General features: G+C 48.3%; 1 protein-coding gene across 2 annotated transcripts in view; it reads left to right on the top strand.

Moving 5' to 3' along the window:
• The window catches only part of RASAL1 (RAS protein activator like 1), a 64,549-nt gene extending 53,573 nt beyond the window's left edge, over positions 1–10,976 (top strand). For both annotated transcript variants that reach the window (XM_081175266.1, XM_081175265.1), the window contains 2 exons: positions 5,705–5,769; positions 10,544–10,976. In XM_081175266.1, coding sequence (XP_081031392.1) covers positions 5,705–5,769; positions 10,544–10,585 — 107 coding nt within the window. In that variant the 3' untranslated portion in view covers positions 10,586–10,976. The remainder of the gene's footprint in view (positions 1–5,704; positions 5,770–10,543) is intronic.
• Positions 10,977–12,572: the final 1,596 nt, after the last annotated feature.

The following is a 12,572-nucleotide window of genomic DNA, read 5'->3' as shown; positions in this document are numbered from 1 at the left end:
GCACCGTCATGCTGGTGGCAGTGGTAGTGGTGGTCATGGGGGAGGCATAGGACTAGCTCTACTCAGAGTAGACCCATTGGAGTTAACGGGTGTGGCGAAGAGAAAAGGAGACACAGCCAAAAGCCTACTTTTTGTGGTGTCAACTCTTTATCATGAGAGCATACAGTTAGGGGTCCCTCAAAGGACATCTAGTCCAACCCTTTGCCATTGCAGGAAATCCTGCGTACGAAGAAAGCCTTAGAATAATAGAATTGTAGAGTTGGAAGGGACCACAAGGGCCGTCTAGTCCAGCCCCCTGCAACGCAGCGAGCTTTTGCCCAACGTGGGATTCAAACCCACAACCCTGAGATTAAAGAGTCTCAATTCTCTACTGACTGAACTATACTAGAAGTCAAAACAGGAAGCCTGCTTAAATTGCCATACTCTAACCATTAATTTGGGACGCGGATGGCGCTGTGGATTAAACCGCTGAGCCTCTTGGGCTTGCCGATCAGAAGGTTGGCGGTTCGAATCTCCGCGACGGGGTGAGCTCCCGTTGCTCGGTCCCTGCTCCTGCCAACCTAGCAGTTCGAAAGCACGTCAAAGTGCAAGTAGATAAATAGGTACCGCTCTGGCAGGAAGGTAAACGGTGTTTCCATGCGCTGCTCTGGTTCGCCAGAAGCGGCTTAGTCCTGCTGGCCACATGACCCGGAAGCTGTACGCTGGCTCTCTTGGCCAGTAAAACGAGATGAGCGCCGCAACCCCAGAGTTGTCAGTGACTGGACCTGACTGTCAGGGGTCCCTTTACCTTTACCCTTTAACCATTAATTTGAATGGGTCTACAACTCAAAGAGCCCGCAAACCAAGTAGGGGTGACGTAAGAGGATAGCTTAGTTGGTTAGACCGTGGTGCAAATAACGGCAAGTTTGCAGGTTCAATCCCTGTGTGGGACAGCTGCATATTCCTGCATTGCAGGGGGTTGGACTAGATGATCCTCAGGGTCCCTTCTAACTCTACAATTCTATGATTCTATGAAGGTGCCTTCCTGGTGCCAATAAACATGTCAGATATACCCTAAGGGAGCCAAAGTCAGACATGCAATACCAGATGTCCCCACCAGAGGCCACCTCTTCATTAAGGAATTTCCACTGCTATCAACATCAGCCGTTCTTTCTAAGAGGAAGATGGGGCAATTTGGCTTTTAAAAATCAAAAGGTCAAGATCTCATCACAGACCACATAGGGGGCCTCAAGCCTGAGGAAAACATCACTGCTCAATAGCAGAGCACATTCTTTGTACTAAGAAGGTTCCAAATTCAACCCAAAGCAGCTCCAGTTAAAAATGGCTCAGTATTTGACCACCAAAAGGTTCAAAATTTATTCACTTATTGTTGGCTTTAGTGCACAAGATCTGATCCTGGACTAATCTTGGCTAGGACTGTGTCAGCCTGCCAGTTTCAAGAGTTCTGGATTTCTTGGGGAGAAATCCAGAAAAGTGTGAAATTGTTATCGTTAATTTATTAAGTGTTCTGTGCGCTGCTCTGGTTTGCCAGAAGCGGCTTAGTCATGCTGGCCACATGACCCGGAAGCTGTATGCCGGCTCCCTCGGCCGATAAAGCGAGATGAGCACCGCAACCCCAGAGTCGGCCACGACTGGACCTAATGGTCAGGGGTCCCTTTACCTTTACCTTTAGGAGTCTTTAAGACGCAGGTGGTGCGGTGGGTTAAACCACAGAGCCTAGGGCTTGCCAATCAGAAGGTCGGTGGTTTGAATCCCCACGACGGGGTGAGATCCCATTGCTCGGTCCCTGCTCCTGCCAACCTAGCAGTTCGAAAGCACGTCAAAGTGCAAGTAGATAAATAGGTACCACTCCGGTGGGAAGGTAAACGGCGTTTCCGTGCGCTGCTCTGGTTCGCCAGAAGTGGCTTAGTCATGCTGGCCACATGACCCGGAAGCTGTACGCAGGCTCCCTCGGCCAATAAAGCGAGATGGGCACCACAACCCCAGAGTCGGCCACGACTGGACCTAATGGTCAGGGGTCATAGAATCATAGAATCATAGAATCTAGAGTTGGAAGAGACCACAAGGGCCATCGAGTCCAACCCCCTGCCAAGCAGGAAACACCATCAGAGCACTCCTGACATATGGTTGTCAAGCCTCTGCTTAAAGACCTCCAAGGTAGGAGACTCCACCACACTCCTTGGCAGCAAATTCCACTGTCGAACAGCTCTTACTGTCAGGAAGTTCTTCCTAATGTTTAGGTGGAATCTTCTTTCTTGTAGTTTGGATCCATTGCTCCGTGTCCGCTTCTCTGGAGCAGCAGAAAACAACCTTTCTCCCTCCTCTATGTGACATCCTTTTATATAATTGAACATGGCTATCATATCACCCCTTAACCTCCTCTTCTCCAGGCTAAACATGCCCAGCTCCCTTAGCCGTTCCTCATAAGGCATCGTTTCCAGGCCTTTGACCATTTTGGTTGCCCTCTTCTGGACACGTTCCAGTTTGTCAGTGTCCTTCTTGAACTGTGGTGCCCAGAACTGGACACAGTACTCCAGGTGAGGTCTGACCAGAGCAGAATACAGTGGCACTATTACTTCCCTTGATCTAGATGCTATACTCCTATTGATGAGGCCCAGAATTGCATTGGCTTTTTTAGCTGCCGCGTCACACTGTTGGCTCATGTCAAGTTTGTGGTCAACCAAGACTCCTAGATCCTTTTCACATGTACTGCTCTCAAGCCAGGTGTCACCCATCTTGTATTTGTGCCTCTCATTTTTTTTGCCCAAGTGCAATACTTTACATTTCTCCCTGTTAAAATTCATCTTGTTTGTTTTGGCCCAGTTCTCTAATCTGTCAAGGTCGTTTTGAAGTGTGATCCTGTCCTCTGGGGTGTTAGCCACCCCTCCCAGTTTAGTGTCATCTGCAAATTTGATCAGGATGCCCTTGAGTCCATCATCCAAGTCGTTGATAAAGATGTTGAATAAGACCGGGCCCAAGACAGAACCCTGTGGCACCCCACTAGTCACTCTTCTCCAGGATGAAGAGGAACCATTGATGAGCACCCTTTACCTTTACCTTTTAGGAGTCTTTAAGTGACTATAAATTCTAAGATCATGGCATAAAATTGGGGTGGTGGTGGGGGGAATACATTACAGTAAATGCCGTACATACTATAACCTATTGAAAAAGAAACAGAAAATTCGTCATAATCCATGCCAAACGCCTGGGACATCCAGCTAAGGGTGGCAGCCACACAATACCCTGGAAGCCCCAGGAGGGGAGAGGGCTCTTGTGGGCTTTTCACTGGGGCATCTGGTTGGCTATGCTAAGAGGTAGAGGTAAAGGACCCCTGGATGGTGAAGTCCAGTCAAATGTGACTATGGAGTATGGCGCTCAGGCCGAGGGAGCTGGCATTTGTCCACAGACAGCTTTGCCAGTGGCCAGCAATGCTGGTGCTTTTTTTCTTTAAAAAATGTTTAGGGGTACTCTCCTTTTGTCTCAAGAAAATCACCATTTTATAGTTCAAATGGGGGAAAATAAATACAGTGGTACCTTGGTTCTCAAACGCCTTGGTACTCAAACAACTTGGAACCCAAACACTGCAAACCCGGAAGTAAGTGTTCCGGTTTGCAAACATTTTTCGGAAGCCGAACGTGCTCCGTTTTAAGGGCCACGCTTCCATTTTGAGGGTTACGCTGAGGTCCGTCTGTTTTTGCTATTTATTTTGTGTTCTCGTTTTTGCGGCTTTTGTTTTCTTTTTGTGACAGTTTGGAACCCAGTTCAGCTACGGATTGATTGTGTGACTGCAGTACATTGTTTATTGCTTTCGTTTTATGGATCGGTGGTCTTGTTAGATAGTAAAATTCATGTTAAATTGCTGCTTTAGGGGTTGTTTTTTAAAGTCCGGAGTGGATTAATCCATTTTGCATTACTTCCTATGGGAAAACGTGCCTTGGTTTTGGAACGCTTTGGTTTTGGAACGGGCTTTCAGAACGGATTAAGTTTGAGAGCTAAGGTACCACTGTACAATAAATGGACAAAAGTACAAAGATTCACAAAATGTTTAGGGGTATGCGTACCCCCCCCCAGAAGAAAAGCGCTGAGCATGGCTAAACCGCTATTGGTGCATACTGGACCAGGTGGGCCACTGGCCTGATCCAGAAGGTCTCTCCTTATGCCCCTATCTCTGTTTTAGCAAGAGATGGCAGGGATCCAGCCTTCGGCATTGCAAAGCACAATGCAAAGCTTGTGGTCATCTCTCCCCATGAAGTAACATCCCGTACCCTGTTAAGGGAGGAACATAAGCAGGCTGTAGAATGAACGGCAATTTCCTCTGGTTCTCGAGTTTAATTACTTGTCTTGTCAATTCAAGTAAAAACTGTAATGGATAATCGGAGGGCCGGGGCCTTCTGGGCTATGAGTGATGGAGCTTTTGATTGCTGCTTCACTCTCCCGTTGTTGCGCCTGTTGTGACGTCGCTCCCATCTGAATGAGCCGCGTGATTGATAGCATCAATCTGCTAGAGAAGCGAGCGTAGCGGATGGCTTCCTGCAGCCAGATCTGATGGTTGGGCCTTCAGCACATTTCCCAATGCAAAATTGTAATAAAGAAATAGAGTACAGTGGTACCTCAGGTTACATACGCTTCAGGTTACATACGCTTCAGGTTACAGACTCCGATAACCCAGAAATAGTACCCCGGGTTAAGAACTTTGCTTCAGGATGAGAACAGAAATCACACGGTGGTGGCGCAGCAGCAGCAGGAGGCCCCATTAACTAAAGTGGTGCTTCAGGTTAAGAACAGTTTCAGGTTAAGAATGGACCTCCAGAACGAATTAAGTTCTTAACCCGAGGTACTACTGTATATATATTTTTCTTTTTAAATAAAAAGGGTTTCCTTTGTGTGAATGCCTTGTCCCTTTGAAGGTGGTTCTTAGAGTTGGTAACAATTATTTCCCATGGAAACGGAACTAGCATGCTCCCCCCAATTTTTAATATATTTTTTCACTTATTTATACCAAATAAAAATCAACAAATAAATCAGCTTAAATAAATAGACACTTGGGGCTTCTTTGGGGGCAGAATTGTTGCCTGTTGGCTTCCTTTTCAAAGCCTGCAATTTAACGATTGAAAATGGAGTCCTATGCATGTTTACTCAGAAGTAAGCCCCATTGCCTTCCATGATACTGGCTCCTTGGGAAGTGTAAATAGCAAGGAAGGGAACCTTGAGCTCAAGAGTCAATTCATCTTCTCTTTATCTGATGCTTGGCCACACCCCTTCACCAGGCCATGCCCTTCACCAGGCCACACCCCTCACCAGGCCACACCCCTCACCAGGCCACACCCCTCACCAGGCCACACCCCTTACCAGCCCTGCCTCGTACCCTTCTTGAGTGTTCTTTGCCTGGCTGGAATGCGCCCTTGAACTCTGATGAAGCCTCTTGCTTGCCTGCATGGAGGGATAGATAAGGGTACGTGAATGTGTATAGAAACTAGCCTACTCTACAGAGGTAAAATTTATATCGATTGCTCCACTCACTTTTCCCTCTGTCTCCACCCACCCCTGGCATGTGGCCCTCAGAAGGTTGCCTAGAATGAAATGCAGCCCTCTGGCTGAAGAAGCCTCCCTGCCTGTAGTGTATTGGGTTGCAGCCCTTGGGAGTTTGATTGCGCAGTTCAATTAGCTTGCAGCCTTGTATCAAATTATTCCTACCTTTCCCTAGGGAGAAATACCTGGAATTTTCAAGCACGGGGGCCACACAGGAGCAAAGCAGCGGGGCCCGGAAAGGTAGGTCTCTATTCCTCTTCTGTTGTCAGAGATGTAAGTTGAGTCGGAAAACTGTAATTCTGCCTCCGAATCCAGGGTTTGACTTCCTGGCATTGTGATTATGCTTGCGTGATGTGTGTGATGTGGCTTAGCCTGTGAGGCTTTCTCGTTGCTCATTCTGGAACTACCTTCCATCAATCGCCATAGCGCCTGGATTTTGCTCGTTTCATCTTCTATGGTCATTACAAGAACTTTAAGCCTGAGTTTGCCTTTTTCCTCCTCCCTCCTCCTCCCTTTTTCCTTTTGGGTCACAGCACTGTAAGCCTGAGGACAGAGGCTGACTTGTGACTCAACGTCCTGAGAGCCTTTCTGGTTAAACAGCATTGCTTAAAATCCTTTAAAATAAAATAATAAACAGTTCCCATGACATTTTGGGGAGGGGTGTTGTCACTAAACGTTGGCAGCTTTTGTGTGAGCAGAAGTGGGGAAGTGGAAGAGGGACACTCTATCTCACTTCCTCCTTCAGCTCTACGGGCTTTTCAAGGCTCAGATCAGTTCCACAAAACTCCCTCAAAATTCCAAATGTTCCCACAGGCCTAAAAAGGTGGGCAGCCCCTTTGGGTAGGGGGTCTGATCCAATTGGTGTCCACCTGGCTGCCTCAGAGGAAAGAGATGAGGCAGTGAAACCTCCTCTGTCAGCATCCCTGGGACCCACTGCCATTTGGATGCTCCCCCACCCCCCAGAGCAGCCTATGTCAGCAGCTCCAGGACCCGAATTCTGCTTATTTCCCTTTTCCTATTCCCTGTTGTATCCTGCCTGTTATGTAAAACTGTGAGCTGCTTTGAGTAGCAGCAGGAAATGAGTAATAAGGATGCGAGTTGCTGGCAGGTCTCACTACCGCAGCCAGCATTCTCTCTGCCTCTCTCTCCAACTGTCCTGGTTTGCCTCGGTGGTCCTCAGCAGAGAATATCTGGTGGTCATTGACTGCCAGCATCACTATGCTTTAAACAGAGGCCTCCTAAATTTACTGCCTTCTCAGCCCACTAACAGTCAGCAGAATCCTAAACTGAGAACAGCGGAGATCATACCAAGTTCAACTTAAGGGTTAACTCTGTGTTAGTCAACTAGCCAAGCCGGTGAGTGAAGGTGTTGCTTAGCAACGAGGCACTGATATGATCCTTGCTGAGGTAGCACATGCTCTGATTGACTGTGTAGTTCTGGGAGAGTTTTTCCAAGGGCTTCCATTTGGCTTCTTCCCAAGAAGAAGAGTGTTAGGAGACCCCCTTACTTCTCTCACAGAACTACAATCCCCAGAGTGGTTTAACAAGGAATCGTTCTCCTCAAGGAACTCTGGGAAATGTAGTTCTGTGGGGGGGGGCTTGTCTCCTAACAACTCTCAGCACTCTCAACAAACGGCAGTTTGCAGTTTGCTTCAGGGTCTGCTTTCTCCGTAGATCTTTATGCTCCCTCTGCCAGAGATCTTGCAGCACCTCCCTCATGGGAAGGAATTGCCTCATGGTTTCAAGGACCATTGTGCTACCAGCAAAAAGAGGCACGTTGATGCACTCCCAGCAAATTCACCTTTCACTCCCCTCACAAAAGCTGCTGTTTGCCATCCTTTTGTTGCCGGATCTTCTCTCCCCTTCCCCTTTGGAAAAGCTGAGTGATATCACAGCAACTCGGCCAATCCGTGCTGTAGTGTGGGGCTAGCTTTACGTTCTGTTGTGTGTCCAACTGACAAATTCTAAACTTAGCATTCCCTCGGTCTCCTGAAAGCTGGAAATTAAGGACCTTGGCCCTCCCCAGTGGGTCTCCCGGATCCATGGGAATGGTGAGGTCTCTTCCGCTCTGCCATCGCATGACAATGAGGGCTCTGTGCGTCCTTAATCAAGTGTGAACGATTCCATCTCCTGGATGGTTGACCAATGTTCATGAGGCTGGAAAGCAAAGCGTCCTTGAGGTAGTAAGGAGGGACGAGGTGGGAGCCTCCAGATGAAAGTCTTGAGTATGGGCCAATGGGATGGGGGCTTCTCTGAAGTGCAACACGACTTGACAGTTCCTAGGGGAGCCCAGCAGGATGTAGCTCCTGTGCTGAGAACCGAAGGCCACATAGGCCACTTCCCATCCCCGGTGGGCTCTTAGATGCATCTTCTGCATCTGAATCTACAGCGTCTTCAGTTGAATCTTGCATTTCACCATTCCCCGTCCAGGTTCTGTCCATTTGGCCAGTCTCAGATTGACATATTGAAATATACTCGGAGTCGAGAGTGGATTTCATGCTCTTTATTCAGCTCATAGTGGTGAGGAATGGAAGTTCCCCCAGAATGTCTGCTTTATAGACATTATTTACACAATGGGCCCCACATGATTGGCTAATTCCGGGATTCTCCTGTAGGCCAGTCAGGTTGCGGATTCACTTCCACCTGGAGCTGGATTGGGTGGCTCCTGAGGACCAATCAGACTACTTCATTCTGAGTCCTATTGTTCTAGGACCAATCAGACTGATGCATTCTGAATCCTATTGTTCTAGGACCAATCAGACTGCTGCATTTTGGATCCTATTCAACTCAGTATATAACACATATTGTGCCAGAGGATTGACCATTGCCAATGGAGACTGGTCCACAAAGGTGAATGGGGCTCTGCCCCACCATAAGGACATAAGCAGGGCCTGCTGGATCAGCCCAGGAGCTCATCTAGTCCAGCTTCCTGTTCTCACACTGGCCACTGAAACCCTAAGCACAGGAGCGCTCTCATCCCTTGCGGTTCCCAGCACAGGCCATGTGTGGGATTTGTGGGACATCATTGCAGTGAAACCAACAATTCATGTTTTGCCAGATAGGCACATGAAGGGGCTGAGGCTCACAGAGCCTTTCTGTAAAATATGCTAGAGAGAATTCTGTGAGATCACTTCCTTTATCTGCCTTGGCAGGAAGCTGTGACACTACATCCTTCCTTCCTGCCCAGGCAGCCTTCTCTTTCTTCATTGTGCTTCCATCCATGCTGACCTCATAGGCATATCTGAGCTCTGCAGCTCAGACACCATTTTTGAGCTTAACTTTTGTGACTTAGATAGTAGTTATAAACCTGCCTCCATTTTTGCTACTGAAATGGCTGCTTCAAGAACTAGGTTATGTAAGTAAATGCTACTTTTACATCTTCACAAAACAAGGCCCCGGGTTGGCTACTGTGGCAATGACCTGTTAGTGGCCAGATCCATCAGGACTCTGGAGGATTATTCATTCATTTGTTTAGAGCATGAGTACCCTGTTCCTCAGAGTGGCTTATATGCAGCCAGAACAAGACAAACCCTGCCCATGCAGGCTCACAACCACAACACGGCACACAAGGAAAAAGGGACAGGGAAGGAAGAGGAAAGTATATTAAAAAACCTCAGACACTCAAAACAAAAAACAAACAAGATGAATTTTAACAGGGAGAAATGTAAAGTATTGCACTTGGGCAAAAAAAATGAGAGGCACAAATACAAGATGGGTGACACCTGGCTTGAGAGCAGTACATGTGAAAAGGATCTAGGAGTCTTGGTTGAACACAAACTTGACATGAGCCAACAGTGTGACGCGGCAGCTAAAAAAGCCAATGCAATTCTGGGCTGCATCAATAGGAGTATAGCATCTAGATCAAAGGAAGTAATAGTGCCACTGTATTCTGCTCTGGTCAGACCTCACCTGGAGTACTGTGTCCAGTTCTGGGCACCACAATTCAAGAAGGACACTGGCAAACTGGAACGTGTCCAGAGGAGGGCAACCAAAATGGTCAAAGGCCTGGAAACGATGCCTTATGAGGAACGGCTAAGGGAGCTGGGCATGTTTAGCCTGGAGAAGAGGAGGTTAAGGGGTGATATGATAGCCATGTTCAAATATATAAAAGGATGTCACATAGAGGAGGGAGAAAGGTTGTTTTCTGCTGCTCCAGAGAAGCGGACACGGAGCAATGGATCCAAACTACAAGAAAGAAGATTTCACCTAAACATTAGGAAGAACTTCCTGACAGTAAGAGCCGTTCGACAGTAGAATTTGCTGCCAAGGAGTGTGGTGGAGTCTCCTACTTTGGAGGTCTTTAAGCAGAGGCTTGACAACCATATGTCAGGAGTGCTCTAATGGTGTTTCCTGCTTGGCAGGGGGTTGGACTCGATGGCCCTTGTGGTCTCTTCCAACTCTATGATTCTATGATTCATTTCTAAATAGCTGTCCCTACAATGACGTCGTGGCGCTGTGGGTTAAACCACAGAGCCTAGGACTTGCTGATCAGAAGGTCAGCGGTTCGAATCCCCGTGACGGGGTGAGCTCCCGATGCTTGGTTCCAGCTCCTGCCCACCTAGCAGTTCAAAAGCACATCAAAGTGCAAGTAGATCAATAAGTACCGCTCCAGCGGGAAGGTAAACAGCGTTTCCGTGCGCTGCTCTGGTTCGCCAGAAGTGGCTTAGTCCTGCTGGCCACATGACCCGGAAGCTGTACGCCGGCTCCCTCGGCCAATAAAGCGAGATGAGTGCCGCAACCCCAGAGTCGGTCATGACCGGACCAAATGGTCAGGGGTCCCTTTACCTTTACAATGACCAGCTGGTGCAATTCAGGGGCAGGAGGTGCCTGGTGGAGCTGATGAAACAAGACCTGTTTCCCATCTCTCCTGCCAAGGCAGCCTGGTGGAATGGCTTCCCTCTGTTGACAGTTGATGGGAGAGGACACCCAATGGAGCATATGTACCTCCAAGGCCGCAAATAATCTTCTGCATCTTCTCTCACTTTCTCCTCCACCTCTCTGGCCCCACCCCCAGATGCAAGCGCTCGGAGGATGGAAGCCACTGCCCAACTCTTAGAAGTCATTCAGAATCTGCAGAAGGCCCACGATGACTTTGAGCGCCACGAAGAGGAAGCAAAGGCAGCAAGCAACCAGGTGCCCCACCATCCTTAGGTGGGACGCACGCACCCCATGTTTGTTCCGTATTGTAATGGTGTGTTTACATAAGTAAGGGGATCCATTGCCTGCCTTGCAAGTTGGATGGCTTTGGATGCAGAGTTGGGGCTTGGGAGGCAAGTTAGGTCGGTTGTGGAGAGAGAGGGAGTGAGACAGACAGACAGACAGACAGACAGAGAAAGGATGGACGCATGTCTTTGATCTCCTCCTGGCTGCACCCAGTCTACGCTCTATATCCAACATGGTGCCCTTCATATGTTAGACTCCAACTCCCATCAGCTCCAGCCAGCATTGCCAATCTTGAGGGCACTTGCGTGAATCTGTGCCAGATGTACAAGTAATTCCTGAAGTGTCCTCTCTTGGATCACTTTCTCCTTACAAAGGGGGCACAATTAGGCCAGTGGTTTTGTGTGGGGTGTGTGTGTGCATGTTACAAATCTGTAGAAGCACAGATTGCGGGCACAGCATCCTGGAAAAATTCAGCCGTTGGGTGTTTATAAAAGGGATGAGGAACCTGTGGCCCTCATAGGTTGTTCGACTCCCAGTTCTAGTTGGCATGACCCATAGTGAGGGACGATGGGAGTTAGGACTCCAGTAACATTCTCTAATCCTTATTTTAAAAGAACAAGTTTCTATCCCTTACAGTTAGGCTTGAAAGCCCACAGCCAATGGCCACCAAAACCGTAGAAGTCAAGGAGGTGTCTGGCTGCAGCTCACTTTTGGTGGGCATGGATGACTTCACGTAGCCAATTTGCAATAAATTGTGGAAAATTAATTTTAGAAAAGCACATTGGAGAATATGTTCTATGGGAATAGGAGATATCGTGGGCATTTTGTATAACTGAGATCGCAGAATCTATTCCCGCGCAGCATTGGCAGTTTCTTTCGTAGCACAAGAGGCAGGTTCCTTGCCCCCAGTGTGTGCTCCCCTTGTTGGTGTGCAACTGTGCTCCACTGTGGATTGGGGCCATGCCGTGGCCACGGTGCTAGGAGCAGTGTGTGTGCAATACAACAACGGTGGGGTCCTCCTGATCACGTCTCCTGGTTTCTTTGCCAAACTCTTGCAGTGCAAGAAAGTTTCTCCTGCTGCAGGTGTGCCTCTTCCTCGCCCTGTTAAAGCTTTTGTGGAAACTGCGGACGTTCAGCCTGTGATTCCCCAGCGCCTGTATAACATATGTTAGTTTAGCATTGAGTGCCCCTTTGCATTTGATCACACGGTTGCAGCAAGCAAACAGCCTAGGACTGTCAGTTTGAAAACAGCAAGAACTCCTTTGATCTGGTGGATTCAGAACAAGCTAGTTGGTGTACAGCCAAACACAGTCTTTCAAACGCCGTGATGTCTTGTTAGATAAGGATTCAGCCTTAAATAACTTAAGCATTCTGCTGGAGAATCTCAGATTCAGAAGGGATGGGCGATCCTTTGGAGTGAATGGGGCACAGCCCTGCCAAACTCAGTCTGCCCTCGGCAAGCCTCCTACCTCCCTGGCTTCTTACTTACACCCAGTCCAGGGAAAGGTGTTGGCTGCCACTGGTTATCCCTTGCAAGACTCAACAGGGAGGAGGATGTGGACAAAGTTATAATTAAACTGGCTTTGCCTGTCATTGGCTCTGGCGCCACCTACTGTCAGACCTCCAATGCCAAGGGGCACTGGCTGCCACTTCTTGGAATATATGGGAAATGAAAACAGCACTACCTGTCCCCCCACAAAGAGAGAGGTGCGCAGATTACAAAATGCAGTTAACTAACCCTATTTCCTGTGGTGGCAGGTGGTTCTGGGAGGCCAGGGAACACCTTGAGATGCTTTGCAGGTGAGACACAGTGATTTCTTTGCATCGTTTTGGAAGAGATCTTCTTTTCCTCTCTGGGCTCTGTCCAGTGTTTCTGCCCA

Source organism: Podarcis bocagei, assembly GCF_964188305.1.
Source record: "Podarcis bocagei genome assembly, chromosome: 16".
NCBI classification, from domain to species: domain Eukaryota; kingdom Metazoa; phylum Chordata; class Lepidosauria; order Squamata; family Lacertidae; genus Podarcis; species Podarcis bocagei.
The sequence above is the reverse complement of the archived record's forward strand: the minus strand, read 5'-3'. Positions and strand labels throughout refer to the sequence as shown.